The sequence below is a fragment of the Parus major genome, chromosome 2, assembly GCF_001522545.3.
Source record: "Parus major isolate Abel chromosome 2, Parus_major1.1, whole genome shotgun sequence".
In the NCBI taxonomy this organism is placed as follows: Eukaryota; Metazoa; Chordata; class Aves; order Passeriformes; family Paridae; genus Parus; species Parus major.
In genome coordinates, this window is record NC_031769.1 from 85,017,881 (window position 1) to 85,041,095 (window position 23,215).

The 23,215-nt window shown below is 38.2% G+C and overlaps 1 protein-coding gene across 5 annotated transcripts in view; it reads left to right on the forward strand.

Moving 5' to 3' along the window:
* The window catches only part of FHOD3 (formin homology 2 domain containing 3), a 373,706-nt gene that overhangs the window by 226,879 nt on the left and 123,612 nt on the right, over positions 1 to 23,215 (forward strand). For all 5 annotated transcript variants that reach the window (XM_033512167.1, XM_033512166.1, XM_015619233.3 and 2 more), the window contains exon 7: positions 21,896 to 22,007. In XM_033512167.1, the coding sequence (XP_033368058.1) occupies positions 21,896 to 22,007 (112 nt within the window). The remainder of the gene's footprint in view (positions 1 to 21,895; positions 22,008 to 23,215) is intronic.

The window sequence follows — 23,215 nt, forward strand, 5'->3', positions numbered from 1 at the left end:
TATTATTTGCAAAAAACCTTTTTTTTTTTTTTTTTTTTTTTTTTTTAATGAATGAATCATTTAAGGTATGTGGAGGTAAATACTCAGTTGAAAAGCTTGACTAGTCTCCTTTTCACGAGTTATTTATGCCTGTGCTACACTGAAGACATAAGCTAAGTTGAGAATACCATAACTTGATCTTTTCCTCAAGAAATTTCTCACCAATCTTACACAACTGGATTTTAAAGTGGGTCTCCAAATAGATATCAAATATTAGTTTGTAGTAATGGAGAAGGTTACAATTCTAAATGGCTTAATATATATGAATAAAATCAAAATAGTATTAGTAGTACCAAACCCCAAAGCATGTTGAGTGAAATCACTGCCAACCTGGATGGTATATCCTACTGTTGAGAATTTTGGAAATATAAAGTATTTGTATCTCATTCCATTTTCTAGCCATATATTTTTGAAAAATAATTGTGTATATAGATGGTCTATTCAGATGTCTGATTTTTGTGAGCAGGAGATTGTGTTTTAGAGCTGTCCTATGCTTTATTTTCAGTATGTTTGGAAGGTGATCTAGGAACTCTGGCTAACTAAGAGAATTAAGAATCCAGGAAAAGTCATGCAGCTTGGGGACCTGCTGTGATCAGTTTTACATATTTTCTTTCCAATCTGCTGCCCTGATGGTTAACAAACCTTCCTGCAGCTTCTGACAAATTAGATGCCCTATACAACTTGAGCATAGGCTATTTAGATTGAATCATTGCTCTCCTACCTCCAGACACAACTCTGACAAGCCTCTAGTTTTGTTCTGTTTTCAGGCCTAGACCAGGTAGAAATGTTAGTTGGGTATCAGTCAAAGGCTTTCTGGCTCCTTTGTTTCCTGGAAGGGTTCAGAGAAAAACTCAGATCTCCTCTCAAAGCCTGAAACTATTGCAGTGTCACCCATGGGCTGCCCTGCACTCGAGATCTTGGGCTATGATGAACAGGTACAACTGCTTTGAGTTCACTTAAACTTGGAACATTCATTTCAGCTTAGCAGCTTAGATGCTCTTACAGTTAATCTGCTGTGCATTTGGCCACTGAACTGTTGTTATGAAAGTGGCAGTGGGAGGGAGAAACAAAATCCTGGCTTTACAGGAACTTTCCTGTTTCCTACCTCTCACGGTCTTGAGTCTATGCTCACCCAGGCCACTAGAGATCTTTCTTCCTCTTTCACTCAGAAACTGGATCAGCACTGTTGCATGAACTGAGTTTATTTTGAATTGTGTTTAATTAGTGCTTTGAAGATAAGGATCAGGATGTTGCAATAAACTTGGAATAGGATACACTAGCCAGCACAGACTGTGTTAAGCACTTGCTTTGGTCTCCAGCTCAGCAGACAGACTGCAGTGAATGCTGCTGCTCTTCACCAAACGTATTTGTAGGTTGGTTTCAAAGTCCTTACATCAAACAGAAAAGTAGAGTCCTGCAGCTCTAGCTGTTCCTGTAGCTCCTTCTGTTGCATTCACTTATGAGTATTTTGAAGGGGTGAATACACATTTTTCTGTGTTCAAAATGAGCTCTTGTAGATTAAGGAGATACTAGAAAGCACACAGCTCCCTCACAAAACATGAGCGATCTGATTTCAACTTGTTTGAAGTGGGAAATGAGAAAATGTAATGATTAACTGCCAACAATGTGGCAAATGTTCAGACCCAGCTTTTCACTTCGTCTGTTCAAAACTGTTTAAGAAAGTATTGGGTTAGAGATGAGTGAAATATGTCCAAATATTCCCAGAAAATACCATGCATCTATGCAGATATACAAATTTCTTGTTGTGAAGGAAAGGCAGGAAAAGAGAAAAAAGCAAGGGTTGTACTAGAATGAGGTGGGTTAAAAATTGAAAAACAACTCTAAAGTCAGTGCTAGCTTTTAGAATTGCCTTGATCTCACTCACTACAGTAGTTCAGTGTCATGGACCTGTTATTGTTCACATTTGTGAGCAATGTGCTGTGCTTCAGGCCCTAACTATTAACATCTATATTAATTCTATAATAGATTAATATAGGTAGTTAATATATATCAAATTAATATCTATACCTGCTATTAGGTCCTAGTGTTTTCTGACAAGCATTATGTCCAGCATTGCTGTGAAAGGAGCAGATGCAGTTGGAAAGCTTGTCTGTATTGAGGACTGAGACTAAAGAAAATGGAGACTACTTTTTCCAGCATGCTTGAAGGTGCCAGTGGGAAATGTCTTTGACAATAAAATCAATTGCCTGACTAAAAAAAAGTAGGAAATAAGTTGTCAGGTGAAACAGAATGAAGAAATATAAAAGAGTTGTTCTAATGATAAAAAGACTCTAGTTGTAGTCCAGACTTATGGTATAGTATACATGTGAGATTGTTATGCATATCTAAATGCAGAAATCAACTTGGCCAGTATAAAGCACATTGTGGTCATTAGGCTAAACATTTTGGGACAGCTGTGTTACCATTTTGCAGGGTAAAAATATCAATAGTCATAACCCAGGAGTTTAACAAGCTGCATTTTCAGGAATGTTTTAAAATTAAAATAAGCAGTTGTCTCTGCATCTTTTCTGGGAACACTGTTTTGTGAGCTCTGCTGCATAATGCTTTAGTTTCCAGGGTTGCCCATTTTCTGGTCTCGGTGCTCTTAGGTGCTATAGTGATGTATCTTTTTTGACAGTGACTGAGGTGCTTGGCAGAAGGCATGTGGGCTATTAGAAAGTTTAGCTGGAGGAGAAGGGAAGCCTCTTCTGGTGCACAGTCATTGAAATCAACACAACTGACATTTGTTAGCTCAGACCTTTAGTGAAGTGATACAGTTTTCTTAATCTATTTAATAGTTAAAATAATCATTTGCGAAACATCCTGTAATGCTGGCAAATACCCTCTGTGCTCAGTCATTCTTTCTTGCCTTCACAGGACCTTGTCAGTGGCATGTGTAGTACAGGAGACAGATTACTATGAAACATAAGAAAATGCCCTGAGATGGGCTCAGTTGGTTACAGCACAGTTCTAATAACACCAAGGTTGTGGGTTCCATCTTTGAATGGGACATTCATTTAAGCAATAGACTTCATGATCCTGGTGGGTTCCTTCCAATTCAGACTATTCTGTGGTTCTGTGAAAATGCACTATAGTGAATGGATATGTTTCAACAAAGTACCAGTACCTCATCTGGGCTGTGTGCTGAGACCAGTATAAGAAACAAACCTGGCATTCAGATCTCCTGAGACTTAATTAAGTGTCTTGAATTTCAGTCAGAGCTTTTGGTTATTCTGCCAGTAGAAAGCAGAATATGGGGGTGGAGGGTTGCAGTGCTGGTGCTGAGAAGACTCCTGCACTTCTATAGGAGAAAGGAGGTGGCCAATCTTTTGCATTTTTGAGTAGGTGTTAACATTCTGGGATTTTATGACTGTAAAAGAAAAGGCATTATGGTTAATTTTTACTTATTCTATCAGATTTGAAGAATGCAGGTATTCCTGCTTTGGAAAACTGAGCTTTGGGCTCAGTTTACATATTGATCTCAATACACAATGGTATTTATTCTGTGACAAGCAGAGTTGAGTTAATTCATAGGATGTGGGTAGGATGTTTTCGTTAATCACATAATGTCTCAAACTGTTTGTAGTAAACTTTGTAACTTTGTTACCAAGTTACTTCTTCCTCTCACTTCTATTTTGATGATTATTAAATTGTTATTAAAGATTTTTGAGAACCGCACAATTGGTGTGGATTCTTTTTACAGGTTTTTGAAGAAATGCAAGGAGAGTTTGCGTGGAAGTAGCAGAAATTCCATACAAAGTCTCTTCAAATGTTTCTGCCAGGATCTCTTACTCCTCTAAACGTATGGTTTGAATCTCCTGTGTACTCTGCAGCCACTGCTATGAGGCATATAGGACTTATCTTTTACTGCAGATTTGTGTTGCTGAATCTTCTCTCTTGGTTATTTTCCTGAATGTTCTTTTTTTGAACAAAAACTGAATTAGTATATACTTCATTGCCTTTATTTTTCCTCTTAAATTCATCCTAATTTTCTTCTTAAATCAGTATCTGTACTCATTCCCATATATATAGTGCAGGAGTGGAATTCTGCCTGAATGAAGGAAGGTGGTATCCAACATTTTTTGCAGTGTCATGTAAACCAGATCCGAGACATTTCAGCCAACACAGCAGTTAATATAGCGGTGTTTTGCTTGAAGCTTAGTCTGGAAGAATGGCCCAGCTAGGGAGAGAGTTTCTGCACTGGGAGACCCAGGCTGAATGCAGCTTCCAGGCACATTCTTGAACCAGTTCTCAAATCCCTTTTTGCCTTGGTCCCTCATCTGGAAAATTGGTATTTGGATTTTAGAGCTCTGGAGGAAGAACATAAGGGAGTAGAAGGACAGATTATATGTGAAGACAGATACGCAGGTGAAAGTTGAACCTGATACTAATTGTTACCATATCTGTTCTTTTGGCATCACTCAAAAATGTTTGTCTTTTTTTTTTAATTTAGATATAGTTGTTCTCTAAAGCAATGACTACTAGCTGAATATACTTGGATAATGGAAAAAAATACACTGTATCAAAAATGGAAACTACCAAAACAAACATGATGGCTCTATATTCAGTATGTTAGTGTACCCCAAAGAACCTCTGAGTGTCAATCAGCTCAGGTCCCTCACCAGGTTATTGCCCAGGACTCATGGTTACCTCACAGTTTTTATCTTGGTCTCCTCAGTTACGGGATTTGTCCTTAGGAAGAGTTCTGGTAAGATGTGTGGATCCCAATTGTTTTTCATAAGATCAAGATCAAAAGGAAGGTTCTTTGATAGCTTTTATTTCTTCTTTTTTTTTTTTTTTTTTTTTTCTCCAAAGTCCTCTAAGTTTATAGTTTATACCATATAAAGACTTTTCAGAATAATTTCCAGCATACCAGCAGGTTTTCTAGCTGGCTCCCATTATACACTGAAATGAACCTCATCTGAGCATGCTGTGTACTCTCTTCCCATATTCTGACCCTCTTTGATCACAGCAATTGAAGGAGTTCAGATGCTTCCTGGTTTGCCCCCTCTATCTCTCCGCTATTTCCCCTTCTTGCAGACCACATTAATAAAAAACAAGAATGTGATGTTCAATATAAAAAATACTGTTAATACCTCAGCCAGCATGGAATTTTTGTAGATTGGCCCCTTTTATTTTTGAATTTCCTCTTCTTATAAGAAGACACATAACTGTAGGAAATGTATGCTTTGTCTTTCTGATTTCCAGCAGCGTGTAACTGCTTCCTTCTTTAGCTCAGTAATAAAATTAAAGCAATCTCTCAGAAGCCATTTTTATCCACTGCACTTTAAATGTTAGTGTGGTTGTCTAAGCATGCTTTTGCTATGATTTTGGAGGGAAATGTAACACTTCTCTAACTTACAGTTTGAAAGCTTCTGCTTCTCTAATTAAGCTTTGCATATGACACAGGCTTTCTTGTAGGAAAGAAAGAGAAAAGTCGGACAAGAGGCTCCCACAACTATTAATGCATGGAGTTGCCTCAAAACTGTTCATCCCTGGGGACTGTGTTTTCCTGAAGATACAAAATATATTTAAAATTTATTAAATATATAATATATATCATGTGTATTAAATTTAGTAAAATGTTTTACTATATTTATTAAATAGAGAAGATAGAATTCCACTTCATAATTTTTTGCTCCTCTGTGTCACTGCCACTCTGTGGTTTGCAGTGCTTTCTGTTAAGGTAATTTTTTTTTTTTTTTTTTCCCTTTCTCACCTGCAGTCTAGCTTACACAAATACACACTCTTCTCATGTTTGATGTTTCTTGGGCCACTCTTCCAGGCACACAGGAACTGCAGAGCCTTTTGCAGTAAGGACTGTGCATGGCTGCATGGGGAAAGACATGACAGACCACCTAAAAGTAGGTTTGCTTCCAGATCTGCATTGCTCAGATGGATGTCTGTAATAGCTGTGGATGAAATAGAGGTTTGAGGCAAACTTCCTTAGAATCATGATATACTTCAACTGGCCTGCAAAATTTTCTCTTCTTGTTTCCTTGTCATTCCTTTCTGATTAAGGGATGCAATGTGATTGCCCAAGTTCAGCCGCTGGCAGTGGAAGATCATTCATAGCAGAGCATCAGACAAAATATGTTGATTCACTACACAGAAACTGAAGGCTGTATTAAAGATACATTGCCATTTACTAGGGTGTCTCTTGTAAAGGAACAGCAAGGGCTCTGAGGCTATCCCAAGGCATCGGGCCGTGGGACAGGAACTGAAAACTGAGCACAAGATTTTCCTGATGTCATCATATGATGTAGTACTACAGTTACTCATCTTGGAGGTTGTTTTGTTTTATTTCCCTCCTGCTCAGAAGGGTGGGTTAGGATTACTCGTCATCTTTGGCTAAACTGCCATGAAGTTATGTGGAACAGATGGATCAGACTTACTTTACCTACATGTCCGAATAGTACAATCCCAGTCTACACCATTTATGATACTGTGGATGTTATAGCACTGATAGCATCCTACCATTTGAGTTATTGGCTAGTTACAGAAAAAAAATGAAGTCTAAACCAGCATCCTTCTCATTACTACCCTTTTCAAAGGGTTGTCTTCCAAAGTTTTTGCAGTAGGTTGCCTTTCATCATAAAAGTTGCAGTCTGAGAAAGAAAAAGAGAGACATTTTACTCATTAAATCTCCCGGAAGTTTTAGTCTTTCCCTTTTCTTTGAAACCATGCTTTTGATTTGTGCATCTGATTTAATTTTAAATCCTTCTTTGCCAGTGAAAATAGTTTAAATGTCCTATATCTTTAGAACCAAAGGGAAATTAAAATTTTGAAAATTTTAGACTAGGTATTGATACTTCCTGCCTTCATCTGAGGTTCCAGCTTTCCTGCATGGACTCATGCAGATGAAAGCTGATACACTCATATTCTCTGACTGCTCTGGAGAAGCATCATCCTCAGCGGTGACCACCGCGTGCTTTACAAGAGACCTGACAGGACACATCCTGTACAGCCAAGATACAGAAAACACTGCAGCTGTTCTCATGTAGAAGGGAAAAAAAAAAATATCAGTGAGAGGAATGAAAAAACTAGCTTGCCTTTTCTGCCTTAGAAAAGCCATCCCACAGCACCACCTAGCAGGCACCAATGGATAGGAATAAACAGTGTGAGGACGGGACCAGAGCAAAAAGCTCCTGGGAGAGTACAACGTTGAGCAGGCCTATGTGCTTTAAAACACCTATTCCATCTAATACCTAACACAGGTGAATGATATAAACTGAGTTGTGCTGTCCTTCCCTCAGGCACCTGGTATCCTTTTGTTTTGGATATTTGTTGGTTCATACAGCTAATTAATCTCTTTGCATGGCTAATGAAATGCATCTTCAGTTTTGGGGTATTTTTTGTCATCTGGAGATTTTCTCTTTAACTCCACGTATTTCCAACACACTTAGCTTAATCAGAGTGATGGCATTACTTATCATGGAATTTTATGGTTTTTATCTGCAATCAGTCTGAGGTTCTGGGGAGGAATTACCCAGCTGCCTGCTAAGGAACACTGCCAGAGCACAGATTCTGAAGAGGCCAGCAAGCACATCCTCATCCTACTCCCATGGCTGGGAAAGATGTATTATAAAATAGTTAAGCTGCAGTTGCTGATGTCTCTGTTTTTAAAAGCAGTTGTTTTATATGTTTTATTTTCTAGGGGGCCCAGAACACACAGCTTTCTTTTGACCTGCAATGTGGACTATTTATTTGTGATTCTGTATCAGCCTATTGCCTCTGCTTTGTTATTTGGTTAATTTTGTTCAACTCCATAGCTTACACAATTGTTTAGTGTTCACCCTGCCATCCTAAACAGGCAGGAATGAAAGTCTCTGGCAATACCCACTTGTGGGAAGATGTCTAGGAGATTGAAGGGAAAAGTCAGGGCTGCAATTAAAGACATGATTTCAGAGCATGAGTTGTAGTTGGTTATGCTGAGCTAGAGCAGCACTGATTCTCCTATGAATTGTACTGTGGATATATGGATTAAAAAAAAACATGACTCAGTAATTAGGGAAGAGGAGTAGGACTTTCAGCTTGCAGAGATTTTTATTTTGGCATTATTCATTTAGGTTGATCTGCTGTACTACTCAGAGGCAGTACAGAGAGATCTCTGGCAGCAAGTCTGAAATCCAGTCCTTACCAGGTTCTGAGATCTTATTTTCCTGTTTAAAGCAGGTGACTGTCTATCAAGACTCTTAATTTGCTCCGTAGTATTGGCAAAACTTCGTTCTTCTTGTTATTATGATGATGATGATGATGAAGAAGAAGAATACTCACGAACTGTACAACTAAATCCCTACGTGGAAACCTAAAATAATTATTTCAAATATTGTGAGACATTTTGCTCTTATAAAAGGAAATGTGCTTATGTAGTAGCTTGGAGGAGAGAGTAGAAACACCACCAGAAAAACACAGATTATTTTCCGGTGTTTCCATGGTTATTGTGGTAATATCTTTCATGCCTTTCACATGGTTGCTCCATGTGAAAGCCTACCATGAAAAGACTTGTTTTCTAAAAGCAAGCAAAATTACACCAAATGTAAGATGTGTGATTTTCAGTGTGATTTTAGTACTCTCAATAAAGTCACCTCCTCAAAACTTGTACTCTGCTGCATTGAAAGGGTCAAATATCAATTACATTCGCTTTTGGCTAAACCTATAGGAACTATTCCCATCAGTCATTACACAGCTACCGCAATGCATTTCAGTTGAACTTTCTTGGATACAAAGGATCATGTTCTGGAGCAGTTTATTTACTGCTCTTGTGAACTGCTGCCCCTCACTAGGGCATCACTGTATTTACTGATTTTGTCTGAAATTACTCTTGAGTTCAGAAGAAAGTGGAAATAATCTGTTGCAGTTAGTTCAGGAAAAATAAAGGGTTGGGGTTTTTTGGTTGGGTTCTCCCCCACCCTGTCTCTTCTCTATCCCTCTTTCTGTCTGTACTGCTCCCAAAAAACTGAAACAGCTCAAAATTGATCTATGATGCAAGTCAAATCACTGCTGATTGTGAACTCATGCTTCTGTGGGTTCAGCTCTTTGAAAGACTCTGGCAATTACTTAGCTAAAAACTGTTCAAGTCCCAGATGCTGAATAATTCTTAAATACTGCATCTGAAATATGCTTCATTCTGATGAAACGAAACTGAAATATGTGTGAAACAATGCCACAAATTAAGGTACATCTCACTGTGCAGTGGCTTAGTCAAATGTGTTTAGTCTTTAGGACCAGAACAGTGCAGTAAGTGTCAGATGAAGAGAAACATGGACTCTGGAATCTGATCCCTTGTCCTGGTCACTGCTGCTGCAAACCTACCTACAGCTTGGTAGCTACAGCTTCTTGGGAATATACAGGGCCATACTTGACTTCAGTTCTTATTGCATTGCTGTTTGGTGTTTTTAGGCTTGTGGTTACATCTCAGGTGATTTCAGAGGATACTCTGTTGCACTACTGAGGCCCTTGTAACCTCGCTTGGGAGCTAGGAACCTTGTCCAGTCTTGTCTTTGAGCTGCACGTCCAGATTCCCAGAAAAGTAGGCTGCAGGGAGACTACACATGCAGACGGGTTAGTTCAGAAACCCTGCTGGACCTGTCAGTTCTGAATGTGAGTTTCTGAGCCTTGAATACTTTTCATAGCCATGTTCCCATTCTGCTGTACAGAAATGTTTCTATCCCTTTCTGTCTGCTGTCAGCCTAGAGTGAGCATTGCTGTTACTGTGGTGCTGCTGAGGACCTGAGACAAAAAACCTGTGAGTCATTGGAGGTTTCTCAGCAAACCACTCAGTATTCTCTTAAGTGCTTGAGAAAATGTAGTTCATTTAATATACAATATCACAGATTTTTCCTGTAATCCCAGACCACACCTGGTGTCCAGAGAACTACTTGTATCTCATTGCATAAAAGGTCTTGTCTTCACTTGATATGTGAACTGAGAACTACATTTTGGGCGTATGTATGGGCATTTGAATCTTTACATACGTGAAACTGCTTTGTTATAATGAAATTAGGTAATCTCTGTGATTTAATGAAAATAGGTGTTATGGACTTTTTGTCCCTTTCAGTATATGTGTGTTTGGGGGCTGGTAAGGATATGTGAGAGAGAAGCTGAAAATAAGTCACAGGTGCTCTGAATAATAAAGGATAGTTTAAAATATATGTTTAAGAATCACCATTTTTTTGTTTGTTTGTTTTTTGGGTGTTTTTTTTTTTTTGTTTTGTTTTTTAATGTCTGATAATTTTAAGCCATGTTTAATAAATTTGACACTGTCCTGGACAACTAAGTGTAGGTGGCTTTGCAGAGATTTGGACAAGATGACACTGAGCTTTGTAACTCTTAAAAAATAGTAATCATTGTAATAATAAATAAGTAATAATAAGAGCACTGTTGAGAGAAGCCTACAACCTCTTCCAGATTTGGGACAGATTAACAGATGATTGCTGGAGAAATAAGACCACTTCTGTTATGTTCACGTCTCCCCCATAAAGTATCTTTATTTATTAACTTTATTTGGCAAGTTGTCCAAATGTAAATAAGTGTGTCTGGTTTTGCAGTCAAACCTCTGCTTCTGAATTACTTTTTGTGCCTGATAATACTCAGAAGTTTAAGAATAGAGCAAAATCTTCAGTCTATACAGTGAAATAATAGTACTTTTATCATTATAGTAATAAGTGATATATATATATATATTGCCTTTCTCTAGTTTTACTTTACTACTTCATATTATTCAATATTATGCAATATTATTTCAAGAAGAGTTTATGGTGAGCTTGTCCCATAGTTTGATGTGTGATATTTGTTATTTCAACAGTTTTATCATTTCAGTAGTTCAAACTGCTAGCATTTTGCTTTTTAGAATGCTTAAAAGAAATAACCTGTTAAAAATGAAGAAAGATGTTGAAATAGGTAATATTTTATAATTTCGAGTCTTTCTTCACATACAATCTTCAGCCATTTCTAAACACTTTATTCATGGGTTGTTATGATTTTGTGTTTTTGCTGTTGAAATGTCATCTCTAAGATTGTTCAGTGTCAGGAAAGTACTGTTAACCATATCATTAAACTTACAGTTCTTTTCAGGTGGAGTTATTTAAACACAGGCATAGTTTGGGTATTTAATATGAGTACATTTTAATGAAACTGTTGAAAGAACAAATTTCACGTGCAGAAAGCCACAGAATAATAATAGAGTAGTTTTCCACTGTTCTCGCAAACTCAAATAGTTTTTTCCCCTAGGGTCCTTGAACTCAACCTTGATATTATTTAAACAGGACATTGCCAAGGCCACTAACTTTAGCTAGTCGTTTCATTAGCAGTAGAATTAATGAAGCAATTTGTTATCTTTGTTTTCCTTCTTCCCCACTTTTTCCTCACCATCCCACATGCTCTTGGTGGCTCAGTCCTGCTGTGTGTCCCGTGCCTGTTCTTTTGTGCAAATGGCAGCCTACAGCATGGCTGGTGGAAGGCTGAGGACTGAGAACTAGTTTTCTAGCTGTGTCCCTTCCAAAATGACTGGAAACTTCCTTTTCTCATATGAGATTGCTGACTTGGGCTCTTTTGTAATGCCTTTTTCAACTTGAGTAGGAACATAGCTCCATTACTGTCAAGTATGATAGTGCAGTGGGCAGATAGATCCCATAGTTACAGAAAAAGTCCAAAAGTATGGAAAGAGTCCAGAAGTAGGTAGTGGGAGGGACAGCATAGCTGCCTAAGGAAACAAGGGTGAAAATTCTGTGCTCCTTATTGCTGTCATGTGTTTCAGTGGATTCAGTTTTGTTAAGACACTCCAAGAGAAGGTACACTAATAATTTTGTTATTTCTTTGTTTTCCTCTGGCTTTGGCCATAATTCATTCATTTTATTAGTGATGACTTTCACAGGCAGGGACAGGGTGACCTCTGAGCTCCACTTGAGCCACTCTGTGCATTGTCCAGGAGGAAAATGAACATCCTGAAGACATTAAAGTCCTGATATGCTGCTTTCTACACAGTTCCCATATCAAACATACTGCAGGTCTGGAGCTTGTGAAGCACTCTCTGCTGCTGTCATGAGGAAATTTCTGGTCACCAGCTATATAAATCAGAGGTCTGCCTATGACTGGGAGTGAGTCTTGGAAGAAAGTAGGTTTTTGTGGAAAATTGATGTGGAAGTTCCTTCTACATAATTTCTAATCACTCAAGAAAATGATACAGTAGTAATTTGATCTTAAATCTAAAGACTTCATTTGGAATTTAAAATATTCCTGGAAACATAGTCAAATATTTACTTGGTGGCTTAAAAAAAGAAATAAGCAATGTTACATCTTCAGTTTGCCTTTTAAATGTACAGTACTTCAGCTTTTCTGTACATAAAATGTGATTGATCACAGCATGCATCACAGAACCGTTACCCTACAATCTACAATTGATTAATGGTAGATGACTTTCAGATCCTTAAATGCTTTGCATGAGATACCTTAGTAATAGCTTATTGAATCCCTTCTCTCTTTAAAATTAATTGCTTTTTGTCTTGAGTAAGGTGACTTTGTATATAATTAGATGTTTTCACAATCAAAGATGTCATTCAGCAGTATAACAAAAGCTAAAAGAGTGTGATATGAAAGGGATTTCAGAGCAGGGAGTGAAGATAAAGTCCTAGCTGCAATTAAGTTCATACAAAATCTTTTCCTCTCCCATTTTTTGTAACACAGCTAAGGAAATATCAACTTGGCTCTGCCCAAGGAAAAGAAGTTGCTGAAACTGCCAATCTCTCAAACCTTTCCGGCTGCCAGAGGTTCAGCCCAGTGACCATCTGTTGAGGACAGCGTAGTTCAAGGCTAACATCATACATCAATTTAGGGGACTGATGGGAAAGCTTAGCATGTAACTCCTCAGTCATAAAAGAAAAAAGGAAAAAAAAAAATTTAAAAAAAAAAAAAAAAAGTAAGACATGCCAAATGGCCTTAATCATATTTCCCTTATGTAGGCACACAAAACCCCATTCTTACGATCCATTTTAGTTTGAAAACTCATTTCTGATACAGAATTCTGATGCTGCATGACTTCAAATCTCGTTGCTTATTATCTACTTACCTTACTGTTACCAAAACATGGAATCTCACTGTTGTATTCATTGCTGAGCAGATCATCAGAGTAGTGTTCAGGACAAATAAGGTTATTTTTAATTTATTCTGCTGATCAGAAACTCTCAGTTTGTTTTATAGACATATGACTAATTCCTAAAGACCCATCATGTTTAGCTGTGACTTACAGGCTTTAGGGTCATAGATTTGCAGGGGCTACCAAAAAATGGCCTAATCAGGAAGTGTGTTTCCAGATGCTAAGTTGTATTAGAATGACATTATGCATATCAGAAAATATTGTTGGTGGTGGTTTTGCATAAAGCTAGTTTAGTATGAACCCAACCAAGATTTTGCTACCTAATGAAAGGAACAGACTTTATTAGACAATATTAGTCAATGATCCATAACAGGAAAATGGTAGAAAACTAGGGCTACACATAAATAAAGTCCATATTTGTAGAAGACAAAAAGAGAATAAAGAAGTCTGTTCCTTATCATGTTTGATAGCACATTACACACAAGCATGAGTTTAACCAGAAATTGGTTCTCATGTTACTGTGGTTTCTCTCAAGCTAAGTGTTTTATACCTTATTTAAGATAACTCAATCACAGTCTTTATCCAGACAGAGAAGACTGTTCTAGAGGTACTGATAGTGTTTATTTTCCTGGAGTCCTAAAAGATACCAGTGTTTGGGAGTGGTTAATAAAAGAATCAACAGATGATACTATGAAACTGCACTGTTTGAAGAGAGAAAGAAAATTAAATCTTTACAAGCAAAGCATAATTCCTGGTCTGGACACAGGCTGATGGCAAATTTCCAGTGAAATATTTTTGGTTTGTGTTTTGCACAGACCAAAAAAACTAAAACTTTAATTGAAACCAAACTCTTTTGTTTCAGCAATATCTGAAAGAGCCAAATAGAAAGGCATTTAAAACTGTGTAAAAACTAATAGGCCTATGCTTGGGCCTCTGACAAAGGTGCAAGGATACCAGTTCAGGAGTCACCTGAGAGTAAGGAAGTTTATTCCTTTTATGTCCTATAATCTCCAGGTCTTACCCTGTCCTCCTTTCTAGTTCAGTAATTACAGGTAATTTTTACACAATGGACACTTCTTGTGGGAGACACTGGGGGGGACTGGTCTGGTTGTAGGGGGGAAAGGAAGAAGGAGATTGGTCTCACTTTGTGTGTTGTCCTGTGGATGGTCTTTCATTCATCCTGTCATAAAACATAACAAAAACAAAGTAATTTCAGACTACTTCATGGGAGCAGAAAATCACTTCTCTATCTGTTCAAGATTGTCATTGATACTCCAAAAGGAGGAGAGGGAAATGCTCAAAAAAACCGCTCTGTCTTCTTCCAAGCACTACAGCCTTAGGTTTATTCAAACAATGTCTGTCTCATGTGGCACTTGCTGCAAAAGAAACGCAGCTACATCAGTAGCTCATTAGAAATGACTTAACACAGGGCTGATTTCTACCCCAAACATATTCTTTCAAAGCTTCCATTGGAGCTGCGTGTATTCATCTGAGAACTACTTTGACCTGCAGTATGCTTTGATTTGTTGTATGAGTTGCTCTACTTCCATTTACAGATTTTTATTTTGTATTTCCCCCTTCTTCTTCTAGACCATGATGGATGGTGTAAATTGTAATTTCCAGGCATGAGCCTTTTTTTTCCTCTTGACCATTCACTAATCACTATTTGCTTATCCCTGTTTTTTGCAGGTAGACCAGATGAATTTCTTTTTAATGACCTTGTTTCTCTTCATATCAGAAATCTCACCACAGATAAATGACAGATACACACCAGATATGTAACAGTGCACAGAACATGTAATCATTGCCTAGTACATCTGCAAAGTTCTGAGAAACTTCATTTTCAGAATACTAAATGCATGTATTTCTTTGCCATTCTTAGCATTACACATTCTGTGGAGGAAAAAACTTAAATATTCAGAGTTAAAAGACTGTTGTTTAACTGATGATTTTGGAGCATCTTGCATCTAAGCTTATAGGAGTTTTCATCTCTGTCTAACTCATCTCACAGCTGCAGTCCTGAGCTTGCAAAGCCCTTAACAACAGTTCATTTACCTTATTTAAGCATCCCTCTTTGAAGATTTGAGTAAAAATGCCTGAATATTAAAATGCAATCTGACATTGTTTTAATATCAAACTTACCAAAATCTCATTGCTTTAAATATAGATATGGCATCGCATGCATTCTTATTTGTTCTGTTGGTACACCAGCCCACAGAAGCATAGATTGTTTAATAGTTGCATCCCTAATAATATAAAATGCCTAGGTGTTCACAATATTCACTACCTAGAATGGGGGTTACTCACATACTTTGTGCATACTGTATTTAACTGTTGCCTCACAGCTTTGTGATCCTCCCTGTGCCATGCACACCCTATGACTTGGGCAGATGCTGCATCTCTGAAAAGAAAATGGAGGAATTGGCATGTATTCATTGTTGTCCATCAAACAGCTTTTAGAGCCCTAGCACATATGAATTCTTTATTCTCTCTCGTAAAGAAAGATTACACTCATTTACAAAGTTTTGTTTGGTATTACATAGGTCATTTGAATTTCTAAATTTTCCATCTTCAAAAGATGCTGTTTTAAAGTTCTGATGGAAAATAAGGCTGATTAGAAGTTCTTGGCTTAGGTGACGCAGAAGGATCTCATTCTTGTGAGAATTTCTGCCTTCAGGAGCTATGAATAAAGAGGAACTGAATTAAAAAATAGACTTGTCACCTGTTTTAGGAATGAAGTAACTGACCTCAAATGTCAGTTTTGGAGAAGAGAGAGACTAGAAAGAATTTGGGTTGTTTCTATATTTTGTAAGGCACTTGCAAATCCTTTATTTGGAAGTTTGAAATGTTTTACCCCCTTATGCCTTTCCCCTTGCTTGTTTGACTACCCAAGCCTGGGTATGTCTGGGTTACCTTTTGTCTGGGCTATGTGAGCACTCTGTGCAGCACATTTCCAAAGCTCTTGCTGTAGGTGTTAAGGTTCTTTTCAGTGCTTAACCAGCCCTGCATGCTTCTGAGAGAGCTGATCTCTAGTCATCACATCAGAGGTGACTCTTCTTGCTTGTGCACTCAGTGCTGAAGCTCTTGGCTGGCTTTCTGCACTGCAGATTTGGGAAAGATTCACTAAGATGCTGGATGCAGTGGAGACATCTTTTCCCATAAATGCAGCTGGACAGTGTGTGAAATACTGAAATGACATTGTTCTTGAGATTTCAGAAAATGAATTGTTAAATAAAGAATAGTGGGATGTCATAGAATCACACGATAGAATGGTTTAGGTTGGAAGGAACCTGAATGATCATGTAGTTCCAGGCCCTCTGCCACGGGGTTTAATTGCACTAGACCAGTTTGCTCAAATCCCCATCAAATCTGGCCCTGAAAACTTCCAGGAATGAGGTATCCACAACCTCTCTGGGCAATCTGTTTCAGTGCCTCGCCACCCTCACAGGAAAAATTTCTTCCTAACATATAAATCTGCTCTCTTTCAGTTTAAAGCCATTACCTCTTCTCTTAAAATCTGGGAAATTTACAGGTGTTTCCTTCAGCATCATACCATTTTATTCTGTCTACTTATTCTGAAAAAGAGACTATGAACTGGAACACGAGTTAATAGTGTGCCCTTGTGCGAATGAAGGTTAAATGCATCTCAGACTGGACTGGTGGTGGGAGTGTAAGACACCGAGCTGGAGGAAGTGCCTCTCCTTGTTCAGTGCTGATAAGACTGCACCAGGAGTTCAGGAGTCCAGTGTTGGGCTCCTCAGTATGAGATAGATATTTATCTACTGGAGCAAGTCCAGCAGGGCTTACCATGGTGGTGAGATGGGGTAGAGCACATGCTATATGAGGAAGGGAACTGGATATTTTCACCTAAGATAAGAAGGAAAATCATATTAGGGCCATTCCAACTTATATTATTACTCTGAGATTCTCTCAAGCTCAATATTTATATTTCCTCTTACTTGATTATTATAAAAGAAAACAATATATTATGATATTATTATATATTATTACCATATAGTAATAATATTTATTTTATATATTTGTTGTTTATTATAATAAATAGTGGATTTATATAGATATGCTCTTTATATATATATGTAATGTATTTTATTTAAATATGTACATAAAACTTCCCATTTCAGGAAGATTTTTCCTCCTTTTGTGAACAGGAGGTGATTTTATCCCCTTGCAAAATGTGAAACTGAGCTGCATTGCTGGTGCTGGTGGGCTGCCAAGAGGGTTTTCCTGCAGCACTAGATCTGAAGTTGGGGGCATCTCTGCACCCCACAAGAAAGAAGGGCTCCAGCTTCCCTGTGGGCCTCCCACCAGCAGGCTGAACACTGTTTGCACTGGGTGTTTCTTTAGCTGCAGCTCTGCCTGGCTGTATCCTACCAAGAGAATGAGTACCTAGCTGACCTACAGTAAGTCCAAGTCTGCACCTGGGCTAGGTTTCAGAGGATTTGGCTGTAGTAAATCTTTATGTAAAAATTCAACGCCTATTTCTCCTTTAAATTTGAATAGTGTAAATCCAAAGTAGCTACATCTCCCCAAGTAAAATATTTTTATTCAATTTCCTTTTTACTTTCTTTCTTTTTAAAAGGAAAAATAATTGAATCCTCAGTGTTTCAGTCTGAACTCTACAAATATTACTTTGCTCTTTAAGTCAATGAACTTTGTGACAGCATTCCTTGTAAAGGTTAAAGCCTTTCCAGACAAGTGATTAACAACTGCGATAAGCCCTTCCATGAGACATGAGTTTTGCAGCCTGTTGTGTGGTATCCCTGTCTGAGTCTGTAATTGTCTAAATTTAAAGAGATAAGAGGGAAAGGGACTGCCAAACTGCACTGTATAAGGTAAAGCGAGTCAGAGGGAAAAGGTTTATAATTTTTCTTCTTCCTTTTACGTTGCTGGCTTGTTCTTATCTTTAGCCAGAAGATGCTAACATCATTTCCTCTCTATAAATTGGCTTGCACATGATACAAAAACACAACATGAACTTTCTTTTCTAGCTTAATAGAGGTTTTGATGCTTCGGTGTTTGGATATTCAAGAATCCTGATTTAATTTAAGAACTGTTAGAAAGTTATTTTACCAAGCCAGTGAGTATGCATATCATCTTAGTAGGCCTTATTTTTTAACTAAGCAGCAATATATAAGATGGAAATTTGGATTTAATTAGAACAACGAGTGTTTTCAAAGTGATGATAGCAGGGCTTTCTTTGAGATAGCATGTCTACCTCTTTTGTTGCCTTCCTAGATGAGTTTGAAGTGTGATTGGTCCAGGATTTTAACAAAACTGTGACTATTGAAGCAGATTCAGAAAGCAGTTGTTCCCCTCTTCAATTGTGGATGAGTACCAGAAAAAAATCCCAGAAACAGTTTTAAAATCTTTCATTAAGTTTTTTATCAGGGATTCAGATTATTAGTGATTCACCTGCTCATGAATGAAGTATGAAACTTGTTTGTATTGCTCCCATTGCTGTGCCATCTGGGTAAGTCATGTGAAATAAATGATAGCGACAGGCAAAAAGCCCCATGATTGCACAAAAGGTATCAAGAAAATCAATGAATTGCTGCTGGTTTTTCCTTTTAAGCAATCTCCCAATTTTGACATTTAGTTATTTTATTTGCAATCTAGCTATCGAATTAATTGAAAAGGTATGTCCTGCAAACACATTTTAGAGCTCACTTAAGAAGCTGGGAATCTCCCACTTTGGCAGTCAAATAGTTAATCAAAAATGGGAACTTCAGGCCCACAGGTGATCATTTAAGTGAACATTTAACAGATAGGACATCATACGGGGGGCCACATTAAAAAAAAATCCCTGTTCTTCACATGGGTTCTGCCACCAGGTATCCCTGAACAGACCTTTCAGAGACTGCTTGGTGCCACAGTGGATAATTGGAGCTGATTTTAGTGTGAGCATGTCAGGCTCTGGACTGTCTTTGTGTCTGGATGTGACAGGCTGTCAGATGTCTCAGAAGGGCTTTGGCTGGCTGAAGACTTCAGTTTCTTAGGGGCAGTTCAGCTGCTCAGTGATTGCCTGCTCCTGTCAAGAAGCACTGTTAATGCAGTTTTGAAAAGCACTGCAGGATGAGCACAAAGACTGTGTGGGTCATGGGTAGCTAGGTAAGCCCTCAGTACAGACATTGTACAGCTTAGTCTACGACTGCAGTGTCTTGCTTTTGTCCTTTTCCAAACTGTCCAAAGCAGCATGCAGGCTTAAAAGTGCCCACAGGAGTCCCAAATGTCATTTTCTATTAAGCAGGAAACAGCATTGTTTTAAAGGCAGGTTTTCTTGAAGCTGGTGTTTGTTCTGGAACAAGAAGAAAGCAGCCATGGTATGCACCTTCAGTGGAAAGCACCTCCACTTCCAGGCCTGATTGACTCTTTTGTGAGGAGTTGGATAAGCTTTGAAAATTTGCAGATTGATGAACTGAATTTAGTGTCCTCCTAGGACGTAAATGACAAGCAAAACATAGCTTTCCTAATCGCTTCTTTTCTCTGGGGCTGTTCCTAAGTGCCATTTATTCCTTACAAAACCATCTGTTAGCTTGTTAAGCACAGGAAGGTGATACCTGCAGACAGCACCTGAAATCAGCCAGCCTGAGCCTCAATCTAGTGCAACTGCAGTGGGCTGCCTTAAGGCTTCACAGGATTTGCAGGGTAGCAGGTGCAGAGGGGCCAGCTCCTTATTGCAGCAGCTGCCATGGCCAGCAGGCAACAATCTGAGCAAAGGTACTGCCAAAGGTTCTTTCTTCTTCCTGGAAGAGAGATTTGCAAAAACAGACTTAAGCCTGGTGTGTCCCCGACTGATTGCTGTCAGATGGAGACGGATGGAAACTTTGCCATGCAGCACTTATGTGTACATTCATCCTATTGTCACCACATGGCCGAGATTTGAGGTCTTAAGCACCATCAAAAGTAATAGCTAAGCTTTCCTTTCTAAGGAAAAAAAAAAAAAACCCTAATCAGGTTAGAAGGTAGTATGTAAATAGTTATCTGGGAAGTATGTTAATGCTAGAATAGTTTATAGTAATCTGGTATAACTCCTACTTGCAAAGTAACTTTAAAAAAAAAGTGGAGAGTTTTTGGAAATTCCTCCACTATCTTTGTTGAACAATTGAAATTTATTCCTAAGAGAAATGTCACTGGAGACCAGCAGCACTGTGGTATTGGCCTGCAGGCCAATATACAGATGTATAGTACAATTGCAGGGAAGCGATTTGCTGTGTTATCAGGTTTAAATTTTTTTTAAATTTGACTACCCCATGTATCTGTGAAGTATCACTGCAGCAGTACAGTTGCAAATTAGACTAACCAAGGGTATTAAGGAACCTGGTCAGGTTTGTCACTGGGATTTCCTGGCTGTCAGCCCTAAAATTCAACAATTTGACAACACATCAAGCCTGAAAAACATCTAGCTTCAACAGCAGAATATTTTGCATTGTTAGTAGTGCCATTGTGCGCATTAAGCTCAATTCTGCATGAGTGAGTAAACCCCAAGAAACTAGGGAAATAGTTGGGATCACTGTGGACACTGAACTGTGTGTTAATAGCAGCAAGCTGCATTGTAGTTCATTACTTTCAAGTGAGTTCTAGTACATCCCTGTGAGTGGCTGTGTGAACACAGTAGCTTGAGTCTATGCACGTTGCAATTGCAGTCTATTTTAGAATATAGACACAGTCACTGACTTCTGACTGTGCAGATCTATGAAATTACTAATAATGATTTTTTGCTTCTTAGGAGAGTCAGGTTGAGAGGACGTGAAAAAAAAAGTGGAAATGGGAATTAGCCAATATTGACAGAAATGGTATAATAATTCATTTTTCAAAAATCCATATTTAAATTGAGAGCAATTTAAATTTAAATCAGTATCAATTCCCCTAGTAAAAGCCCTCTCAATATGTAGAGCCCTGCCTATTAAAAAATCCTCCCCTCAAATAAAGAGTTGGTTTTTCATATACCTGATCATGTCAATTAATCATACTTGATTGTCCCTAAAAATCCTTAGTCAGCTCTTTTAGCCAAATGATCCTCTCTGGTAATGGGAGCTCTGTGGTGAAATTGATAGAGCTTGGCTATTGATTTCCATTAGATCCACTTTACTAATGCTGAGTCTTTGATGTATACTCAGTCCTAAGGACATACAAAAACCTGAGTTTGAAAATTTCCAGGCAGAATGCTCAGTTCCAGTAAATCACACATTTTGTGACAGGGTGGGATAGCTGGAGATTAAACACACTTCCTCCCAAGTTGTGTTTAATAGTGAAGTTCAATCTATTTAATAATTAAGGGATTAAATGGCAGCATTATAAGAAGAGAAGAAAACATAAGGAGAAAGTCATCCCATCACACAGCATTTTGACAGGATTAAAGGCTCAGAGCAAAAAGAGGAAATAAATTTGTTGAGAAATAAATATATGCTTTGTTAGCTCAGTAGGTTCTGTGTACATCAGGCTTTGGGCAGCAGTGCTGGGGGTATGCAGAGGTGGGATGTTCACCCTTTTGTTACTTGTGTCAGTATTAAGCTTTCATTTGGATTCATTGTCTACTGGGGCTTCCCTATTAGAGCACTGTCCAGTGAATGAAATTCTCAGCTGACTACCTTTCATTTTTTCAGTGCTGTTACAGCTTAATCTCTTCTGTTCATGAGTTACTACCAGATGTGGACTGCTGGGCTTGCCTCTTGCCCAGTGTCATTTCACACATCTGGGAATGCTGTGGTTTGGAGAATGACAAGTTGAACTTTTTTCTTCCAGTTTCGCCTGGTGGTAAAGACCGCACTGAAGCTGCTGCTGGTGTTTGTGGAGTACACAGAATCCAATGCACCACTTTTGATCCAGGCAGTGTCTACTGTGGATGAAAAGAGAGGTGAGTAGCCTTACCAGGGGTTGCAACATCCCAGCACCACTGAAATCGAGGTAGCATTTCATCACCACTTTCAGTGGTTCTAGAGTTGCTGTCATTGATGCCTGCTTTGTCCAACATACCCTTCATTTCTTAAGAGCATTTTTTAAGTATTCGTAATATCTAAGGTTGTTTGAAGAATTAATTTTAATGGGAAAGTGAAGAGTGGAAACTGAGGAACTTGATTGCCTCCTGGGGTGCCAGTCCTTGCCCTTTCCCTGCACCCATATGCTAAGTAAAGCCCCTCCGTATCTTCCGACCTCAGAGACTCCTTTGGGCAAAACCGTCTTTCCACTTCCTTCTGGGAAGCAGCAGTCTGATTTAGAAGAGAAAATGATATCTAATCAGTGTAATCCCTTTGAAGAGAAAGACGAGGTCAGTAATAGTACAGGCTTTATAGTAAAAGCAAAACCATCTGTTCTTAACATTAAAATAAAGCCCTTGAGCAGATATTATACTATGAAATCTGTTACCCGTCAGGCTCATGAAAAATACTTGAATATGTATACTGTATTTTTTACAAATAAATAGAACAAAAATGGTTCTTTCTTGTTCTTCCCACAAAGCCATCACTAAGCTCCTGGGGCATTTTCTCTTGATGCAAAACATTCCTTTGCCTCCAGGAGAGTTTTTGAGGTTAGGAGATCCATTGTTGTGGTCTCAAACATGGAGGTTGAAAGCAAGGTTCCCTCTGTGGAGCAACTGCCTCCATACTGAAGTTGTCTAAAAGACTTGATATGGTAAAAGTGAAACAAGAAAGTGTTGGGGGCTGGGGAGAAAGTGGTGCCAGAAATAAGAAAAATGAGCCAGATTTTGTTTTCAGTTATCAAAATGGGTTGAAAAGAAAAAAACCAAATTATCTTTAATAGCAGGGAAGCAGGCAGAGGCAATTCAAAAGAGTGAATTCTTCAGGTTGGCTTTCTGTTTTGAATTAAAACAGGTAAATTTTACAATGCAATTATATATAATTATATAAATAAATATAATTACAATATTGATGTACTTGTGAGCACTGTGATTCATTTTTTTCAGTCATTCTTAGTATTTCATCATCTTTCTGAACTCACTGGTATTCTCAATAAGTTCAAACTGCCCTTTATCTACTAGCATGCTGTCGTGGTTTAAAACCAATAACTAAGAAAATTACTTATTTCTTGCTGTGAGATATGGAT